A 22,493-nucleotide genomic window follows, 5' to 3' on the forward strand; every position below is an offset into this window, starting at 1 on the left:
ACTGTTCACGAGCCGATTTCGAACACGAGCCGATTTCGAACGAGCCGAACACGAGCCAAGCCTGAGCTCGCTCAAGCTCAGCTCGTTTACAGCCCTACTAACATCTCACCCTCAGCAGCGGGAAGTTAATACTCGCCTCTAAAATTTTTATTTTCTCTCATGTCACCATTGTCACTGTCCACTTCTTTTGTTGTTCTGTACTCAATCAAAGAGAACTATTTTGTCTGGGTAAACAAATGCGAATGCTCATAGCCATGACACTTGAAGTAAATCCTAGCTGATGAAAAAATTAAGGGGTGTTGGTGAACCCCGCCTTTCCTTTACCCTAGCTAATTTCCTCTTAAGAGTGGGCTGATTTGGTGCTCTAGTGGATGTACTCTTATTACATGAACCAAAGGTCTAGCGCTCTCAGTAAGATGTTTTGATCCCCTAGTGCTAATTTTGTTTTCACAATTGTTTCAGCTAGTGTCAGTAAATCGAGTAATCACCAATAAAACTGCAACTGCACCATATTGCTAGTGATAGCATCAACCTGCCAAGATACATCACCATTATGTGCCCCTTTGGTCTTATCAACTCACATCTCAATAAGATTTGATCACATTTAGTCGTACACTTATCCATAAATAAATCTCTCATGAGCAGGTTATGGATTTTTAAGAATTTCATGTTAGTAACGCAGTTTGCAATGCATCACCTTTCACTTAGATCATGCATTGATATTACTCCTTTTCGTGTTGTCAAAAACGCTTCAGATTCTTCCATCACAAGGACGTAATCTTCTTGAGTTAGATGGCAATCTGTTTAACTATTCCTGGGGAATAAGCTTGTACTCAAATTCTTTCCACTAGTTCAAGCCACACAATGATTTCATCCAGTTCTAGACCCCCATCAAAATTTGGCTAGTCAATCTTCATTCGAATTCGTTATCTCTCCTCCGCAATTCAATGTCAAATTGTTGGAGCATTAATTCTCATTACTAAAAACTTCTAGGTGGATGAAGTTATCTTTCTCCTCTTAATCAGGTGAGTCACCATTATGACTATGGGTGATCTCTTTGGGTTATCTCCTCTCCAATGAGGTAAACCTTTGTTGTAGTACTTGAATCTCCTTTTGCATACCTTCCATTATAAGCTCCTAGATAACTCTTTGCATGTTTCTCCTCGGCGGAATGGTTTTGCTTCTCACAATCATGATTTCAGTCAAAATAGAGATAGCAATTTTGGGTGTTAGGGTTAGAATTATGAATAGAGGATACAATTAGAGTTAAGAAATATGATTGTATAGATGAATTAGGTTATAATAATTTTATTTTTAAAACTGGGGAAAGCAAACCCCTAAAGATTTAAGGTTATGATCGGTTTAATATTAAATGACGTCGATCTAGGGTTGCTAGACGGTTTAAGGTGGTCAATAACGGGGTTAGATAGGTTGTGGAACGAGAAAGGAAGGTGGGGTGAAAAGATTATGGGGGCCAAGAAATCGGTGCACTCATTAACTTGAAAACAAATAGGATAAGGAAAACTATAGGTAGGCTGCAAAACTGGTGTAGGTCTTCAAAGGTTTTGAATAGATCACCGCCTAGATCCACTCAAGTTATAGATACACAGACTGAGAAAGATCGAATGATACAACACTTACAATAAAGAACTAAAGAAAATAGTATCTATTACATAAATCAAAACCCAGAAGTATTCAAACGAGGTTTTAGCAATATAGTTTTAGATAGGAAGCCAAATGCCCTAAAAAAACATTAACAAAGCAGCAAATAATCCTGCAATAGACCGGCCGATTGGAAGGAATCAGAATTCCCTGAATCAGCCAGAAGAGAACCGGTTTGGACAGATTTTAGATAGGCCATCCACTCCCATCCATAAGCGGGCAGGTGTCCTCATCAAATTGACTGTGTCCTCATCAAACTGATTAGATAATTTATCATTAAAAAACCCAAAATGGAATTAGAGGCACTTCAAAGTCATCTGCCATTTTGCTAAAACTAACAAAAGATAATTATCCAACCTTCAACCTGAAAAATGGTTAAGAAAAACATGCATTGTCTATGTGTTCTTCTGATTCACCATGAACAAATTCTCTTAAAAGAACAACCATGGAATCAAGGAAACATTGGTTTAAGGTAAGAAATCTAGAATATGCCATGGCATGGAGAAAAAACATCTAACAACTCCCTTTTTCCAAAAATATAATAAAAAAGGGAATGGCGTTGAAATGGGTGGTGTTATATTTATGGAGGATAAACAAGTAAAATAAGAAAAACACAAAGGTATCTAGTGCTTAGAGGTCCTGCTAAAGAGGAGTACGGGAAACAAGTTAAATAGTTTTAAAAGTCTAATAAGTGATGCTACAGAAGATTTCTCATTGAAGACTTCTAGAGTTGCACTTAAATAAGAAGTATTGGATTAAAAAAAAATATATTGAGCCATTCTGGCAGACAAAAGGATGATAAAAGACTGAATTTAGTTTTGCCATTACCCTAAGGTGACCACTAACTTACCTCTCCAGTAGCTTCATAGTGGTTGTTTCATCTAACACATCCTTGGAATCACTAAGGAAGGCTCTAAATTCTTTGATAATTGATTGATACTCTACATTGCTGCTTTTTAATGGTGCATTAGCAACCGAAATTGGTTCATCTTCTAGTAGCAGACGATTAATCTGCAAGAAGTGAAATAAAAAATTCTTTACCCCCCAGTAAAGCAGCTTCAACCAAACACTGAAACATTAAATAGTTAAATCAGCAGAAAAGTACATACGTGTGTGTGTGTGCGCGTGTGTGTGTGCGTGTGTGTGTGCAGACCTTTTTTAGTTTTCTTCAGGTTAAACGTGTGTGTGCGCGTGTGTGTGTGTGTGTGTGTGTGTAGACCTTTTTTAGTTTTCTTCAGGTTAAACAAAAATAAATATCAACAATTAAACAGGAATAATCAATGACAATTCCAAAAAAATCAGTATTACTCCATTATCTAAATACTTGGTGTTTATCTTTAAGATTACTGTTTTTCATTTAATTTGCTGAGTGCTGTCTAAGATTTTAGACTTACAGTTTTCAAATCATTTTAAACTATCGTCTAAAAATTGACTAAACCGCTAAGCAAATGAGATTATTGGTTGAAGCTTACTTACCAGAACCAAATGCCCGTTCTAAATTAAGAAAAAGAGCTAAGGTCAAATTGCTTGGACGACAACGAAGCCTCAAGTTGAATCACATTATCTCCAACAGATCAGCTATAAAGGATCTATTAGTTTCCTTCATAGAACAGAGCAAAAAACAATTTCTCATTAGGCAGACGGCTCGTCACATAAAGTGCAAGCTCTGTATTACTTTTGACTTAATTTTTAAGGCCATTATCATCATTATCCTTAAAACACTATGTGAGGTTAACTTTGGATATCCTCGCTCTCTGCTCAATTTTTTAACTTCTAGATAAAATATTAAATCTATCTCAAATTTTTATTAGAAGAGCTGCTATGCATGTTACATTTTCCCTACCCTTTTTCTTCGAAACCATTCCACATATATTTTATCTATTCGTCTAATTAATTTATCATGTAGGAGCTACTAACACCAACCATTCCATATAATCCTTTATCAATACATTATTCCTAGTTTTCACAACAAATCTTAATATGGTCGTCTGTTACTCTCATACATATCAATAGCAAAAATAGCATACATTATAGCCCAAATAGTGAGGCACGCCCCTTACACTTGCATTTTCTATGGATGTGCTAAAGCTTATTGTGCGCATAGCGCACATTATTTAGTTATAGTTGCTTTAGAAGTTAAATAAAACATGCTTTTTCGGGAGTTTACAACTAATATATTATTATTATCATTTTAGTAAGGGTTTAATCTTTTTAAACCTGACTAAATGTGGACTCATGCATTGATAACCCTCCCCCAAGTCGATCTCTCAAGCAATAGAACGAGAGTAGAATCTTTTTAACAGCTAAAGATTTAATGTGTGGAAAATGAAATTGCAATGCAATGAAGGGATTCTTAGTAATGCAACCATCTCCTGAGTCCTAACGAGCTCACATCCCAATCAAGTCAAAGTGTAAACATAGCTCCATCCCAAGCAGAACACATAGTTCATGCTCATCTTCAAACGCAATCCTTTCCACATGCCAATATAGGTTGCCCCAATATGTTGTTTTTATTTCATTTAAATTTTTTTATCTAATTTGGTTCTATTTAATTTTTTTGTGCTTAAAACACAAAACTTTCATCTTATATCTTAAGAATTCTTCTACATTATTTAAATAGGTGAAATCAGAAGTTGAGACATTTTCGCATGGTGAAGCTTATTTGTCAAGTTTCCTTCATTCAAAGTTGATGAATAGCTTTTAGATATTCAACCTCATGAATGAGGCTATACATTCATGCATATAAACCAATCTTGACCTACTAATCCACAAATAAGTACTTATCATATAAAAATTGACGTTCAAAAAATAGGTAGTAGCATTTGAATTATAATGTAACTCAGTATCCCAATTTTCATCAATAATGCCCAATATCCCTTTATAGCGGCTTCATGCCCCCCTAAATGTCCTTTTGATTCTTCTTTGGTCTTACTCATAGTTTCATTGACGAATCCCAATGTGAGCCTTGTCACCACAAAACCTTCACAATACCTTCACTAGAGACCCTGTGCTCTTAAGAACATAATTAAAACCATTCAAAAAGAAAAATATGTTATCATAAAAATCTTCACTTTGTTTTCCTTTACTATTTTTTTTTCTTGAAATTCTAAATTATTCATAAGCAAACATGGGCTTTAAAAGGGCTTTGTTATTCCTAAAACTCTACAAAGTTATAAATAAACTTATGATTTTTTGCATTGAACAAAGCATATTTATGCTGTGATGAGTGACAACTGCCTTAACTTCTCAAGAATTAAATTGAGTTAATGGCCAACATATGAGGTCCCACAAGAATATTTCAGTTTCTCTATTAGCATCTTCATTACAGCCTTATATGCACTTGCATTGCTTGTTGCAACTTGAACAGTTATTATTATGCCAACTCCCCCACCTTCGACAATTTCATCAAGCATTTTAAATAATAGAAATGAATCGTTAATTAATAGAATAGAAAAATAATAACATATTAAAACAACAAGATCTCATAAGGATAGTTAACAAAGAATTTAATAATGCTTGGTTTTAATGTCTTGTCACAACCATTACATTATTATAGCTTATGTTTAAAAACATATCTTTACTTCATCAACCATTACTATAGTTGTCCTTACTTCCTCATCTAGCGCTCATATGTGAAGCTCATTCGTGCTAGGAAGATCTATGCCAAGACAATAATTCCCAAAATAGCAAAATGTATTTATCCATAAAAAACGCCTTACCACATCGAATGAAACCATTATCACTAAGAAAATCATATAATATATAAACATATTTTAATCTAAAGTTTTTTTGTCAAAGCAAGGGAAGAAATTTCTTAAAAGTTATATTTTTAATCTCTATCTAAATTCGCAATAAATCTATTCATTAGCTCAATTTTTCTGCATTAAACAAAAAAATAATATAATTTTTGCTGCTAAAATCGCCATGTAAAGAACCAAGGTAAAAACTATTACCAAACATTTCCAAAAAAATTTTTGCTACTTCTTTTGAGCTAGTATATTTTTTTAAAATAATCTATATAGTCCTTTTAAATTTAAGTCCCGTTTTTCTACATTCTCCAATATTAAAGTGTACACGCGCCATGTGAACTTTTAGTCACTTAACACCGGTAACACTTAACACCGGTAACAACTCATAAAAAAAAAAAATTATATTTTCAGTAAACAAACACTTCCTTAGCGACTTCTTTAGATATTTCAACTTATGTGCTGAACTTTTAAGTTTAAGCATTTCTTCTAGCACGACAGCACATTATAAAATATAAAATTATATAAATACAAAAGAAAATAAGCAATAAAACAAATAAAATAAAATAAAAAAGTGAAAATACTAAAACAATATATTTAAAGAAATAAATAAGAATATTATTCAATCAAGTAAATCATAATAAAATAATTACAAAAAATAGGAAACAAAACCAAGAGATGAAAAGAAAATCTACAACATAAAAATAGTCTTACTAAAAATCATTAAGAAGTTTAAAATTAATTGACAAAATAAATAAAAATAAAAATATTTAATAAAGAATTAGAAATAAAACTAAAAAATAAAAATAAAATCTAAAATATAAAAGAAAAAAGTTAAAAATAATGAAAAACACAAAGTAAGAAAGTAAATGTAAATAAAATCATTTTAAAATTTTTTAAAATATTTTGAACTTCTTCAAGAGAAAAAATATTACCCTCTCCCAGCATTATTACCTTCTCTCCCACTCACTTACTCACCTCCCCATTCACACAACCAACTCTCCCTTGCTTGTCTCACAACCCGCTCTCTATAACTCGACTTGCAAACCACCCTCTCGCTTCCTTAACTCACAAACCTCTATCTCGCTCAACCAATGTAAAAAAACTTAATTGAACCTGAGAAGTAGCTATATTGAATACATTACGATATCATATAACATTTTTTTTTATTCTTATTGCTTTGAGGTGTCTACCTCAAATAACTCCTACAATATAGCCTTGAGGCTTACACTAAAAAAAAAAAAAGGTATTAAGCCTTATTCATAACAAAAAAAAAGAAAAGCATCTACATGTTACTTGTGCGCCTCATGATAGGCGTGGGCCTAAAAAGCTTTTTTAATCCATATTCTCATACATATTAAAGAATTTTCATGGTCGGTTTATAGAAATTTTGCATCATATTGTTTGCTTTTGTATTGTTGAATTATTGATAAATAATCCATAATGCTCCTATATTTTATGTTGCTTTTCATGTTTTGTTACTGGCTACAGAAAAGAACAATCACACTTGACATGGTCATAAACGACTGCTTGGTTGGCCACTACTTAAATCCATATAGTAGAGCAAACATAATTCCAATTTTACAAAGTTTGCTTACAAGTTCTATGGAATTTCTTTATGCATAGTTTTCCAAAGACATTTCACAACTATAATCACCAAGTCTTAACTAATCTCATGGACATCCAAGTTGATAGATCTAAAGTAAATAACAGATCTGAGTTATTTAATAGCCCCACTATAAGTATGTATCTCATACTTTCTTTTTGCTCCACTAAATTTAAGCCCTTTATTTTCTAAACTTAATATAGCAATGATCTCGCTGATTTGAACTGTCACATTTATCAGGAATAAAAAAAATTACTCACCAGAAATAATCATGATAAATATCTCCACAAACAATAGAAAAAAAAATGTAGATTAAACGTTGACCTTTAATATAACTCTATCATGACATGGAACTCTTCCGCTACTATCCAGCTAAGATATTAAATAAAGAGAATAGAAATAATGTTACGGAGGAAATTGATGCTCTTAAAAAGAACATACGAATTAGCAAACTTACCACAAGGAAATAAACCAACAATATGTAAACGGATTGTAAAATACAAATCAAGAAGTTATTAGAAAAATATTCTGCAAAACTTGTTGTCAAAAGATGCACTCAAATAGAACTGATTTTCTTGACACCTTTGCTTCAATTGTTAATATGAATATTATTAAAAGTTCGTTTATCACTTGATACTAGAATACACTATAGAATACAGCAATTTAATGCTAAAAATGCTTTCTTACAAAGTGGCTTTAAGAGGAAAAATATATGATGCGGAAGTTAACCCAAAACAGAATAAAAATGAAATATTATTGCCAAGATTCAAAAGGTTTACCAAAAATGACATTTGACAACAGGAAAAGAGCAACAAGCAAAAAATACACAGCACCCTAGGGTGGTGAGTACCACCAGGAAGTAGGGAGGGGCAGGTTGATGTTCCGGGTTCAGCCGTGGTGGTTGGGCAAGCTGGAAGTCAGCAGTTGGAAAAAGGGTAGGAGGTAACGGTTGGAGTAAGGAGGCTGGAGAGGTCATAAGGCTTCCGTTTGAGGGAATAGGAAGGGTAAAGGGAACCGCAGGTGGAGGGAATTAATTAAGGCAATACTTGGGATGAACATGCTTGTAGATGGAGGCGAGCAGCGTAATATGGGATGTGAGTTGGCACTGGTTGTTGGGGAGCAACTAATTGGTTAGCAGGTTGAGCAGCTGGAGGAGAGGGGTGAGGGGGGGAGGGGGAAGGGATAGGGGGAGGTAGTCACCACTTCGAAGCACCACCTGTCCTCGGATACAACCCTAGCAAGGGAAAACATCTAAAAGACATAAATCTGAAATCATAAAACACAAAGACAACCTTAATAAGCAAAGCAACAAATATATAATAAGAGGTGAGAGAATATGGGAAAAGGGGGTGGTAAATCCTGCCCAAAGTTCTGCAGCACAGCTAACCAGCCAGCCTCCCTACTGGATCGAAACCTCCTAGCTAGATCAGGTTGGATCGGTTTAACAATGGCCCTTGCGTTAGTCTCCCGGAGTTGAGGAAGATTCGACATCATTCGTCGAAGCTTCTAGGTATCTGTTGATGGTGACGGCGTTGTTGTAATCTCCCAGGGCTAAAGAATCTTCTCTTGCAGTCCGAGAAGCACCTGGATCTCACTGATGACTGCACTGTCCTCCAAAACATCGAAGGAGTTTTTTCCACTTGGGAGCATACCTCCATATCGATTCATTCTTCTGGAAATCTACTATTTTCCCACCTATACTTCTGAATACTCCGAAAGCAATCCACGATCGGCTTAACATAATCTGAAGTGAAGGTAACCTGAACCATCCCAAACGGTGGTGAAGTTGGAGGTAAGGCATCAACCTTGATATCCTGATATGCTCAACATCGTGTCTGTCATGTGTCTAAAGCTGGTTTCTCAATCCTCTCATCTTCTAATGCTAATTTCACAAAAACTGGTCCCATCAGAGCTGCTCTACTGGTAAGGGCACTTGTGATCTCGTGCTTCATCGCAGGGAGGGAAATGCACTTCTCATCCATAGTAAATGAATAAGTTTTTTTGAATCCCTCATTCGGAGTCCTACGATCAATATGCCACGATCTCCCCAACAAAAGATTGCAAGCATCCATGGGGACCACATTGCACCACATCTGATCTTGCAGCTGCTCCCAATCGAAAATTTCCCTAGACACCTCCAGTTGATGCTAACGTTGTTCTCCATCTTTAGCCACGTCAGAGAATAACAATAGGAGTGTCGTTGAGACATGAGGCCCAACTTCTCCAACATTTGTGTGGACGCCACATTCTTACTCCCTCAATCGATGATGAGACTGCATGCATTTTTATTCACGGTGCAACGAGTGTAGAATATTATGTGATGAAGCCACTATGAATCTCTCGTATCCTCGATTTGTAGGACCTGTTGGACCACGAGCGTCTCTTCTTCATCCAATGGAAGATGATACACCTCCCCTTGTTCCTTAGCAGCCTCCTCATCGCTAATCTCATCAATGGCTCTCTGCTCGGTAAAAGACACAACTTAGTTCGTCGGGAAGTTGCAAGAAATGTGCCCAAATCTGTTGCATCTAAAATATTTTTTGATGGAGACTGTAGCAGGCGTGCAACTCTTCTTAGACTTCTCACTGGGCATGGCTCTACCCTTATCCAAACCAGCTTTCTCAACTCCCTAAGGCAAGCTCATACTGATTTCAACGACTGTACATGACTACCTGACTAGTGGTGGTTGTCTACTTTATTTATACTTTCCACTTTCAATGCTAAGGTCTGGACATCCCCAAGTAATAAATAAGGTAGCAGCTGCACTACATTGCTAATAGCAGACTTCAAACCCTTCAAATAATAGGCTATGGCGTGTTCCTCTGGCTTGACTAAATCGTACTTCAACTACAACTGGTCAAACTGCATTGTGAACTCCTATACTAATAGGTTTCTCTGTCGCAGGTGGTGTACTCTCAGAAACATATTCTGACTATAGTGGGGAAGAAGGTGTTTCCTCTGCATAGCTTTCATCTTCTCCCACTTGGAAATCTTGTCACTACCTTCTCTTTCTTGTGCCAAGTTGCCCGACCATAAGGAAGCGCTCTTTCTCAGTTTGATAGCTGCAAGCTTCACATTTGGAAATCTTGTCACTACCTTCTCTTTCTTGTGCCCTGCAAGTTGCCCGACCATAAGGAAGCACTCTTTCTCAGTTTGATAGCTGCAAGCTTCACACTTTTATCTTCTGACACTTATTTGTACTTAAAGATCCTCTCAACTGATTGTATTCATTCGATAAAATCATTTGGATCCATACCTCCATCGAACTCTAGAAGATCCACCATTATTACAAAGTGTTTGTGTCCTCCAAATGATGTCTCCTCTCAAGATCTCCTCAGATACTGTATTCTAAAACGCTGAGGCCTTTCTTCATCACTAAAATCCTCCCTAAATAAGGCGTTGAAATTCTCGTCTCATTTACCCCTTCAACTTTCTCCATCACAATCAAGGGTAATCTTCCCCTAGGTTTCATTCTCAATTTATGCAAACCTCCACTGAAGTCAACAGATCTCTCGTTGTATCTCTTCTCGGCTAGGCTCAGGCATGTATCACCTTGGTGGCATGGCTAAAGTTGGAGTGGGAAGTGAAAGGAGCAAAAAAATGATTTTGGGTTGCTAATTTTGAAAATCAGAAGGGGGAATCAGGGTAAGGTCAAAATTTTGGCTATGATTTCGAAATGGGAAAGAAAATTGTTGGTGAAGGGATAAGACGGATGCAAGAAAACCCTAGAATACGACTAGGTTGGGCTAGTTATGATACCTAAATTCACCCAAACCATAATAGAAATAAAATATTATCGTTGAGATTCAAAAGGTTTACAAACGACTCTTGAGAAGAAGAAAATAACAGCACAAGCATAAATGACATGACGCCCTGTGGTGAGGTCAACGAGTGGTGAGTGTCGACAGCAAGTAGGTAGGGGCAGGTTGGGGTTCTCGGTTTAGCCGGTTGGGGTTGAAGACACTGGAAGTTAGTGAATGGAAGGAAGGTAGAAAGCGACGATTGGAGTAGAAAGGCTAGATAAGTCTTGCGGCTATAGGTTGTAAGAGAGCCGTTTGAGGGAATAAGAAGGGTTACGAGAACAGCAGGTGGAGAGAATTAGTTGCGGCAATACATAGGATAAATAGGGTTGTGGATGGAGGCAGCTAGGCATGCTATCAGATGTGAGTTGACGCTAGAGGTTGGGGAGCAGAGAATTAGGTAGAATGTTGAGCGAATGCAGAAGGAGGGAACGACAGGGAGAGACAAAGAATATGGCAGAACCAAGTTGAACGGCTGGAAGGTATCGAGCAGTGGAGAGGGAGACGTGGGAGGGGTTAGGTGGAGGTGGTCATCAACTCGGAGCAGGATGCAGCCGAAGCACCCCTTGCCCTCGGATACAACCCTAGCAAGGGAAAATGTCTAGCGGCTAGGAATTTGACACTCAAAGACTAAGCAACTAATGTATAATAAAATAGGTGGCATGAGATACAAAGTCAAAGAAATCATATAATACTTGTTTAACAGCTGCACCATAGGAAGTCGCAATACTAACAGTTTATGCGAACATTATTATCATCATAGTAGAAAACCTCGTGACTTCAAGAATAAGAGAAACAAATTATGATCACAAGATCTAGCACGAAAGCCAGATTTAGATCAATAGTAAAAATTTGCATCTTGTTAGGCTAAAGATTATTCTACAAAATTTAAAAATTTAGTGGGAAGGCCCTATTAGGCCTACCATGATAAGAATTCAGACATTAACATTTCATATAATCCCATAAAACAGTATTGTAAAAGGCATATTAAAGCCGATAGATATTTTATAAAGAGAAGCATGAAATTAATACATATGAGCGAAAAACTCGTGAACATACTCAACAAAAGATAAGTAGGGGTTATCTGTAAAAAGTTATTAATCAAATTTTAAAAAATAGCATCCATTTATTTTCTTGTGGAAGAGTCTGAAAGCAATTCCGTAACAAATAATTAACACCCTCTACCTACCTTACATCCTCCCTAACTTCCCCACTCGTCATTCCTTAACACTACTAGCATGGACTCATGGAATCCTTGAAGCCAACCCACCAATATGTGGGACTATTGTAGCAATTTATTTATAAATATTTTATTCCTGATTTTATATATTTTCAATTTGAAGCTTTATTATACATATTAGAATAAAGAAACAACAAACTATCCTCCAATACTTGTCAAAAATCACAATTTAAAAGTTTTGACAAACATTATGTTTTAAGGGCCCACAAAGTAAAAATCTTCGACAGCACACATTAGTATGCTAGCATTGCATTTCCATAAACAGTAGACAAGGGGATAAAGAAAAAACTGGTTTAACCCTAATTCATTGAAAACCACACAGCTACAAAAAATTACTCACTGTAGAGAATTAACTGCTCCTGCCACTTTTTCCAGTATTTCAACTGAATAACAATAACATGGCAATTCAACAATGTAAAATCAAATAAAGATTTTGATGATGCTTCAAAGGTATTTACCTTATCCAAGTAAAGCTCGGTAATCCATGTTGAAATCATTGTGATTTGACACTTGTCATCTCTAGTAAGATTATCAAGCTTTCTTAGAAGAAAAGTCCTTAGAGCATCCTGCTTATAAAAAAGCAATACAGATACAATTAATAAGAAGAAAAAATCATCGGCATATAACATGTTGAAGTTAAGAAAAGCAAAAAGAAGCCATATATGGTGAAAAAAAAGCATGTGCTCGATAAGAAATTAAAAATAGCCATCATAAATATCAAATTTAAGCAAAATGAAATCAGGAAAAAGAGATTAAAGGGTAATATTATGGTCACTCCTTGTTACCCGAGTTTCTACATTAGTGGTTAAAGATGACCGTCTGTCAATGGTGCTCAGTTAAGACGACTGACGACTAAAAGTAGGCATATTACTTCTAATACAACCAAAATCATATTATAGAAGAAAGATAAGAGAGCAAAGTTATTTAGCTGCCAGTTCACATATCCCAAATGTTACATAAATAATTATGGACACGGTCTGTGAAAACCGTTTACTTGGCAGAATCTAATCAAAAAATAAGTTAAATATCAATAATAACTCAACATTTTCATGAAGTCATTAGAGACTAAGCAAAGATCACAAAGTGAGAGAAATGGCATTTTAGTTGAAGCTATATGATGCAGGGCATTGGAGAGTAACCAGCCAATTCACGCGGGAGAGGTGGGCTGCCAACCCCCCCTTTCCCCATTTTCCTTTCCCTCCTATTCCGTCTTTCCTCGTCCCATCTCTCCTTCCTAGCACTTGCCAATTCTGAATTCCTATTATTTTTATTAATCTTTGCCTATTCTGAATTCTTCATATTATAAATATTGCATATATTATGAATTATTATTATTATTATTATTCTCTTCCTAATTTTAAAATATTGTCTATTATACTTTATTTCTGAATTAAAAGCATTGCCTAATATGAGTCCCAATCCCTCTTATATATAGGGGTTGGTTTGCTTAGAGGATGAAGTTTTTTGTTGCTTAAGAGTTCAGCATTCTGTTTGGATAACTATCGGCATCTTGTTTTCCCCTTTGAGGGTTGTATCCGAAGGCGAGGAATGGCTCAAGCAATCCCTGGTCCTAGGAGGTGATCGTCTCCAAAGATCCGAGTAGAACTCCGGCTGTAGTTCGACCATGAGGAGGCACTTACCTTACCGTATGTCTGTTTTCCTGTTGTTGTTCCATCATTCCAGCCACCGCTCTCCATCCTTCTCGCTTCCAATCGCTGACCCCCCTTCTCCCCCATCTTCCTTTCTCTCCTTACCTTTCCTCATATTCTCTCTTTCCTCATCCCATCTTTCCTTTCTAGCACTTGCCAATTCTGAATTTATATTATTTTTACTAGTCTTTACCTATTATGAATTTTTCCTATTATAAAGATTGCGTATATTATGAATTCTTATTACTTTTGTTATCTTCATTATTTTAAAACATTGCCTATTATATTTTATTTCTTAATTAAAAGCATTGCCTAGTATGAATCATAATCCCTTTTATATATAAGGGTTGTTTTACTTAGAGGAGTAAGTTTTTTCTTGCTTAAGAATTCGGCATTCTGTTTGGACAGTTGTCGGCGTCCTATTTTCCTCTTCGAGGGATGTATCCGAATACGAAGAAACGCTCCAGCTATCCCTCGTCCTAGGAGATGATTGTCTCTAAGGATCTGAGTAGAGCTCCGGCTGTAGCTCGACCTTGAGGAGGCACTTATCTTACCGTATGCCTGTTTTCCTGTTGTTGTTCCGTCATTCCAGCCACCGCTCTCCATCCTTCCCGCTTCCAATCACCAGCCACCAAAGCCCCTCCTGCTTTCCCCAGTAGTTGTCCTGCACTCCTCCAACCACTGCAGCCCACCTGCGCTTCCCCCACGGCTGTCAGCAGCCCCAAACACCAACATGCTGCAGTTTGAACTGCCGCCTCAAGCTATCTTGATGTTCCAACGGCTGCCCATCCCTCTTGCCACCTCCTTATAGTCACAGCCCTCTTTCCTCAGCCACCAATAGCCATCCAGTAGCCTCTGTCCTCATCGTTCCCCACAGACTCATTTTATTGTTCGTGTTGTTTGTGTTTGTCTGTCGTCTATTTCCTGTTTTTCCCGCATCGTGTTTGCAATATGTTTGGAATTCAAAAATAATATTTATGTTTCTATTGTGGTTTAGGTTACATCCAGTATCATTTATATCAGAGCTAGCCCAACCCTAGCCCTATCTTAGGGTATTCTAGCGTCCGTCATAACCCACAAAATTTACTTCTTACCACCCAATGCTCGTTCCATTGCCACGTGTTCCTAAGTCTAATTCCCCTCGCTGATTTTTAAAATCAACAACCTTGACCCAATTATTTTTTACCCTCTTTCACCTCCACTAAAATTTTTTTCCTTCCAATTCCTAAACCCTAACAATTTCATCATTGAGATACAAACCAAAGCCTTCCCAGAAGAATATATCACAACAGATATGCCGACTTCAATGATGGATTAAAGACATAGAAGATGAAAATCAATGAAAAACTACTACGCCCGTGATCTGAAAAGTTGAAGTGGGTATGAGAAGATATAAAAATGAAACAAAAAACACGACGTCAGTTCCTACCAACTTACTACACTCAAAAGTTGGAAACTCTAGCTTCTGACGTGGAGAGAAAGCAACACCAATCAACTCCCCTGACTATTATCCAGTGAAACCAATAAGCAAGTCTGTGAGCCAGAAAATGTGGCAAGTGCCACGAATTTAGACATTTTGAGGCAGAATGCACAACAAGGGGAGTGATCTAATTCACCAAGCACAACATCTTTGAAAAGTTGGGTAAAGATATCGCAAGAACTAAAGACGGTGAGGAAATAAACGAGGAGAACCAACTTCCAGTTAAATAAATGAACGGTGATCAGGAAGAAGATACATACCTCAAAGAATATTCTCATTTTTCAGCCGATGAGGAAGAGACACCACCAAATCCAGTTGGCCTTAAGATAAAGCTTCGAGCTGAGGTAACAGACACTGTTGTAGAAGGTAGTAACTCTGAGGTAATAGGAAGCAGAAGAGCCTGAGATTATGGTGTCTCGAGCCAGCATTTGCAAATTTTGAGAGAAACATCAGCAGGACCAACCTTAGAGTCTACAAAAATTATGAGTTTGTGGAACCAGCATCACATGCAAGGTCAACACATATAAGGGAAATGTAGATATTTCAGATTTATAGACCCTTTCCTGAGTTATCCATACGGAAAAAGGTCCAGCATGTCTGAAGAGGGATCATTTTGGGTCATATTGGAATATCACATGTAGTTATTCAGAGGTTATTTCCAGTTTGTATGGTACCCCTCGTCAGATGACCAGACAGGAGAAATGAATCTCAGCTTTAAAAAATGCCCTAGGAGCTTGAGGGGGACAATAATTAATCAATGGGATCCAAGTCCTACAATAAAGATGAGGTCTCTCCTGAAGAGCTACTAGTAAGTAGGGTGCGGTCTGCCACAACTTTCACCTCAGCATTGATCTCTCCTCCCATACCAATTCCTCATCTACACTCAGCCGATTGCGAGGAATGGAGAAGCAAGTTACCCCTGGAACCGCTTGATACCTGAGTGGTGAGAATACTCATTTACCTACAGTTCCAACTCAGGGCATGCCAAAGGTAGAAGGATACATATTCTACCCAATTCTGAATTTGTATTATTTTTATTAGTCTTTGCCTATCATGAATTCTTCCAATTATAAACATTGCCTAAATAATGAATTCTTACTATTTTTATTCTCTTCCTTATTTTAAAACATTGTCTACTATGAATATTTGCTTATTATATTCTATTTCTTAATTAAATGCATTGTCTGATAAAAGTCCTAATCCTTCGTATATATAGGGGTTGTTTTGTTTAGGGGAGGAGGACTTTTGTTTCTTAAGAATTCAACGTTCTTTTTGGACAGCCATTGACATCCTGTTTTTCCCTTCAAGAGTTGTATCTGAAGGCGACAAAGTGTTCTGGTTGTTCCTCATCTTACATGGCATCTCCAAGGGTCAGAGTGGTGCTCCGGTTGTAGTGGTCGTATTTAACTTACCGTACGTCCATTTTCCAGTTGTCGTTCCATCATTCCATCCACCGTCGTTCCATCCTTCCCGGTCCCAATCACCGACCTGCCCTCATCCAACCACCGCAGCTCCCCCTACTGTTCCTCCTCAGCTTTGCAGCAATCCTCCAACCACCGCAGCCCGCCTGTTCTTCCCCCTCAGCTATCCAGCAGCCCCAAACAACAACCTACTGTTCTTTGGACTGCCGCCCGAAGTTATCTTGTTGTTCCAGCGGTTGCCCATCACCTCTGCCACCTCCTTACAGTCGTAACCATCTTTCCTCAGCCACCAACAGCCGTCCAGTAGTCTCCATCCTCGACGTCCCCACAAACATCTTTTATTGTTTGTGTTGTCAAATTAGTTTGTGGTTTATTTCCTATTTTTCTCGTACCATGTTTGTAATATGTTTGGAATTAAGAAATAATATTTGTTTCTCCTTTGTGGTTTGGGTTACCTCTAGCAGCAACACTATAAGCATAGAAGATTTTCCCGACCAATTTTTTTACCTTAAAACCTGTAGGAAATTCTGGTACGGATCAGATATAAAATGCAACTGCTGATCTAACATATAAATCAGAGAATTAGATCATGAAGTGGATAATCAATCTAAAAATCTATTCAAAGAAGATGAAGAGATAAAGAGATCAGATAAGTTGATTCTGGATTGTCTGATTTATTCTTAAAAATTTCCATCAAGTGATTTCCATCTCATTGTTTACATCAAAGATGTTGTAAAGAGCCTGTATGCAAGGATGGTTCAGTTCATTTATTGAACATCAGAAAGAGATCAAGAATATGAAAACTGTCGTTGAATCAAATGAATATGATTTTTTTCAAAAAAAAATATAAATTTGTAATTAAATTGAAAATCAGATTAGAATAATTCATGCAGAGATTCTCCTTTAATTTGAAATATTTGTAGAATGTTATTATATATAGAATATTCTCATCTTTTGGGACTTGATTGGGGAATGAATTAGATCCACGATCTATTATTTATCTCAAGTTAAAATTTTAAAGGGCTAAATTACTGCAGCAAACATAGCTAATTGCCAAATCCCATCCATAGAAACAAAGCTGCAAATTCCCTCACAGATTACTATATGACACCGCAAGTGCTCTCTACATGTCCTAAAGCTGTTGCCGCTAATGTGCTTCAAGAGCATTATAACCTTGTAGATTGTGCCACTGTATTGCCACTGACATATTGTTTGCTGAAAACTACCCTGTTGTTATTCACAGCCGAATTTACTGATTACAGGCTAATTACAGATAACATGCTGATTGTCAACTTTGCTACTGTCGAATTCAAACCAAAATTAGAGAAAACAGATTGTTATTTGAAGTAATATAAAGAAGAAATGGCAACTCGTAGCTATCCAATCCAAAAAAGAAAAAGTGGACGACAGGTATGTTTCTAGTAAAACAAGTGACATTAGTAGAAGGGGAAATCGAGGCGAATAAGAGTTGTTGCCATCCACAAGTAGTCCTAGAGTAATATTTTTATTTTCCACAAAAATAAAAAGGTCCAAGAGAGAAAAGCCATTTGTGTGAAAATTTGTGCTAGCCCCAATAACGATCCCATAATGAAACCCAAAAAAAGAAACGATCCCATAATGAAACCCAAAAAAAGAAATAACAATCCCATAAACAATTCGATTGAATGCAATGAAAGAAAACGGGGGATGCATCATCTCGCAAAATGCATCACATATAATGAAAATTACTACAAACGACAACATTTACCAAAACAGACTAGGTTGATACATTCGGTGCATTAAAATTACCAATGAAATGAACTCTGCAGTTGATTCAAGCAGGCCGGACCAAATTGACATTAAAAAAGTAAACTGTCACAAATTCAATTCAAAACATCTCAAGTCATCAGTTTTCTCACATTTAATGTAACAAACTATGTCAACAAATCAAGAGTGCTAAAAATGACGAAAACACCACCTAAATTGTTCAGGTAGATGCATACGGAAAATTCGAGAAATTTGCTTATATGCACAAAGAGCGATCAACAAAAACCCACAAAAGCTAGTCAATTCATATTTTTTAACTAAATATAATAAAAAAAAATCCAACAAAATCAAATCATAGCAAACAATAGCGCAAAATCTCACTCCCAATCTTGGCATCATAGTGCCTTTTTCACATTTCATGGGAGCCAAAGGTCCAGCCCACTCTTTACAAAAATTTTTAAAAAATTGAAATCCAAGAAAAAAAAACACCAGTTTAGCCTCCCTCCCTCCTTGGTACCAAAGTTAACCCAAAACCACGAAAGAAAATCAAATATAATTGTTGAAATTCAAAACACTACAACGAAGACTCGTTAAAACAGACAATAAATGACAAACAAACACAACAACTACCTAGGGCGAGGAAGAGGGTGGTGGTTGGCAGCTGGACAGTAAGTGGGAGGGCTAGTCAGAGCTTGCGACAGTAATTGGCTGTGCCGGTGTGGATTCTGGTAGCAGTGGGTTAGGCTAGACGGAGTTACGGTGCAGTGAAGGCTGGTTGCATAGCAACCTGTAGCTAGCTGGCAGCAAGGGACGTGAGGAAGTGGCCTACAATAGCAAGTGGGAAGATACGGGGAGCTAAAGATTAGGTAGTGGGGGTGAGGGAAGAGGCTACGACAGCAAGTGTGGCAGGGATGAGGTGTTACAACAACAAGTGGTAGGGTAGAGTGGATTAAGGCAGCATGATGGGGCAAGGATATGTGGGCAGCAGGATGGGGAAGGACATGTGAGGTTGGCGACAGGAAATCTAAGAAGAGGAAGGTGGGCATTTGGAAGAGCAGCGAGCGGCTTGCGGAGGATAGGGAGATCGAGGATAATCAACACCTTAAAGCGAGATACATCCAAAGCACCACTCGTTCTCGGATACAGGTCTGAAAAGAGAAGAGGATGTCGGCAGCTTCCCAAACAAAATTCTCACAAAATCTAACTCTAGAACACAAAATAACAAGGATATATAATAGATAACTGGGAGGGGGAGGCCCTCCCCTTGGGAAGCAACCCTAGCCCCCAAAATAGGGGAGCAACCCTGTGTTAAACCGTCCGGTTCAGCTGGCACCCTCAAAGCCTTACATCAGTCTCTCAGGGTTGAGGGAGCTTCAATTTCATGCTTCGAAGCTTCCAGTTCTTGGTCTGCGGTTATAGCAACACTTTGATTCCACTGTCGACTACATTGTCTCCCAAAGCATCGAAGGAGCTTTCTCCGCTTACGAGCATACATCCATAGCTATAAGCACTTTTGGGGGATCACTACTAAATTGAGTTTGTATGTCTCGCCAATATTGTTGAATACTTCTAAAGTAATCCACGATCAGTTCAACCCAATTCAAAGTGACAGTAGCCAGAACCTCTGTGGATGTTGGTGGCCATGATGGCAAAATATCGAACGTGGTATCTTAAAATACTCTCTGTCATGATTGTTTTGTGTCTGGAAATGGTCTCAGTCTTGTCATCCACTGTAGTAACCAAAACTGGTCCCTCAAGTGCAAGGGCACCTGTGATCACGGACTCTGCCAAAGGAAGAAGGACGATGTGATTCGCATCCTCGGTAAAAACGTAGGTGTTTTTGAATTCGTCGTGATGAGTTCTACAGTCAAACTGTCACAGTCTCCCTAACAATAGGTGTCAGGCATCCATTAGTACCACATCACACCACACTCGATACTACAGCTGGCTCCTAATCGAAAACTCCACTAGGCATTTCTTAAATGTTGATCATGTTCTTCCTCTTTAGTCACGTCAGAAAATATGATTGGAAGTGCCTATGAGTCATACGACCCAATTTTTCTAGCATCTGCATAGATATCACGTTCATGCTGCTCCATTCATCGATGATGCAACTGAATACATTTTCGTTCACAGTGTTGCGGGTGTAGAATACATTATGACAAAGCCACTACGGATCCCTCGTATCCTAGATTTGTATGAACCGACAAACCACGAGTGCTTCTTCATCTGATGGAAAATGATACACCTCACCCTGTTTCTTAATTGTCTCCACGTCGTTAACCTCCTCCACGGTGCCCTACTCAGTGAAAGACACAACGCAACTGGCAGAGCAGCTGGTGGCAATGTGCCCATATCCATGGCATTTAAAGCATTGTCTAGCGAAGGTAGTAGTAAGTGTGATGCTCTTCTCAAGCTTCTTTTCACCAAAAGTGGTTCTATCCTTATCTGAACTAATTTTTTCAACTCCCTGATGTGTGCTCCTTCCGGTACCTCCGACTAAGGATGCCTGCCTGACTGGTGGTGGCTGCCCTCTCTGTTTCTGCTATCTTTTCATTTTCAATGCTAAGATCTGGACATCTCCAAGTGACCAATAAGATTACAGCTGCACCACATTGCTAATAGCAAGATTCAGACCCCCCCCCCCCCCAACACAACGATGGGGGGCTCTCTCCTAAAACAAGATTCCGCCCCCCCCCCCCCCATAACGAGCTATGGTGTGCTCTTTCGGCTCGACCAAATCACACATTATCTACAACTGGTCAAACTGCATCGTGAACTCCTCCACTCATAGGTCTAGCAACTGTAAGCGATGGAATCTCAGAAACATATCTTGGCAGTAGAGGGGTGGGAGGTGTTTCCTTTGCATCATTTTTTCAACTCCCACTTAGAAATCTTATCACTGTCTTCTCTTTTATTAAAAGATTTAATTCAAAATTCAAAATTCAAATTACAATATTTATTGTTTTTCCTTTTCTACAGATATTATTCTCTTTCCTTATTTTTATATTGCTTAATTAGTCTTTGAATGTAATAGGAATTTCTTTGAATTTAGAATTTCTTTGAATTTATTTAATTGAATTTATTTAATTAGTTTCCTTATCTAAGAAGAAGAGACTCCTATATGTAAATGCACCTTGAATTGAATCATTAAGAAGAAATAAAATTTTCTCTTCAATTTTTGATTTTATGGTATCAGAGTGGGAGATAAAATTCTGAAAAAAAAAACCCTTCTCTTCGTCCCTGCACAGCCACTGCTCGCTTCCGCAAGCCACGAGTCGCGATCCCGTCGAACCTTCGGCCTATCTCCGATTCCTACTTCCTGAGCCTCAGGGACTTCTTCCGCCACTTGCAAAACCGAACCATCTCTTCTTTTTTATCATGTCTGAAAATACAAATGATTCTGCCACTTCTATCCAGCATTCCACCCTGTCATCAGCGCCACCCTCCTCTAGAACCACTGAAAATCACCCGGCCCAGATCACCACAATCTGTCTCAATGGTGATAATTATCTACGCTGGTCACAACCGGTGAAGATGTACATTAGAGGAAGAGGGAAGATAGGCTACCTAACAGGGGAAGTCTGTAAGCCAGCCACTACAGATCCATCCTACGCAACCTGGGATGCAGAAAATTCCATGATAATGACATGGTTGGTGAACTCTATGGAAGAAGAGATAGGCGCAAACTACATGTGTTACTCCACTGTCAAAGAACTCTGGGAGAATGTGGCCCAAATGTATTCGGACACGGGCAACCAATCTCAGTTTATGAACTTTCCCTGAAAGTTGGTGACATTCGTCAAGGTAATAACTCTGTCACAAAATACTTCAACTCTTTAAAAAAAATATGGCAAAAAAATCTTGACCTATTCAATGATCAAGAGTGGAAGTGTCCTGATGATGCTAGTAGGTATAAGAACATTGTGGATGCAAATAAAATTTTTAAATTCCTTGTTGGACTTAATGAGGATTTTGATGAGGTTAGGGGCAGAATTATTGGAAGAAGTCCCATGCCTTCAATCCATGAGGCTTTCTCAGAAGTTCGCCGCGAAGAAACTCGAAGAGGAGTGATGCTCAACAAGAAATCCATTCCTACCAGCATACCCGAGACTTCGTCATTCCAATCGGAGGCTCATATTA

General features: G+C 37.9%; 1 protein-coding gene across 1 annotated transcript in view; it reads right to left on the minus strand.

Annotated features, from left to right (window-relative positions):
- Window positions 1-22,493, minus strand: part of LOC110021764 (vacuolar protein sorting-associated protein 18 homolog) — a 98,217-nt gene that overhangs the window by 44,615 nt on the left and 31,109 nt on the right. Inside the window, exons 12-13 of the mRNA XM_020720386.1 lie at window positions 12,513-12,620; window positions 2,513-2,673 (exon numbers count right to left, since the gene is read on the minus strand). Of these exons, the coding sequence (XP_020576045.1) occupies window positions 2,513-2,673; window positions 12,513-12,620 (269 nt within the window). The remainder of the gene's footprint in view (window positions 1-2,512; window positions 2,674-12,512; window positions 12,621-22,493) is intronic.

This window comes from Phalaenopsis equestris, unplaced genomic scaffold, assembly GCF_001263595.1.
Source record: "Phalaenopsis equestris unplaced genomic scaffold, ASM126359v1 Scaffold000143, whole genome shotgun sequence".
Taxonomy (NCBI): Eukaryota; Viridiplantae; Streptophyta; class Magnoliopsida; order Asparagales; family Orchidaceae; genus Phalaenopsis; species Phalaenopsis equestris.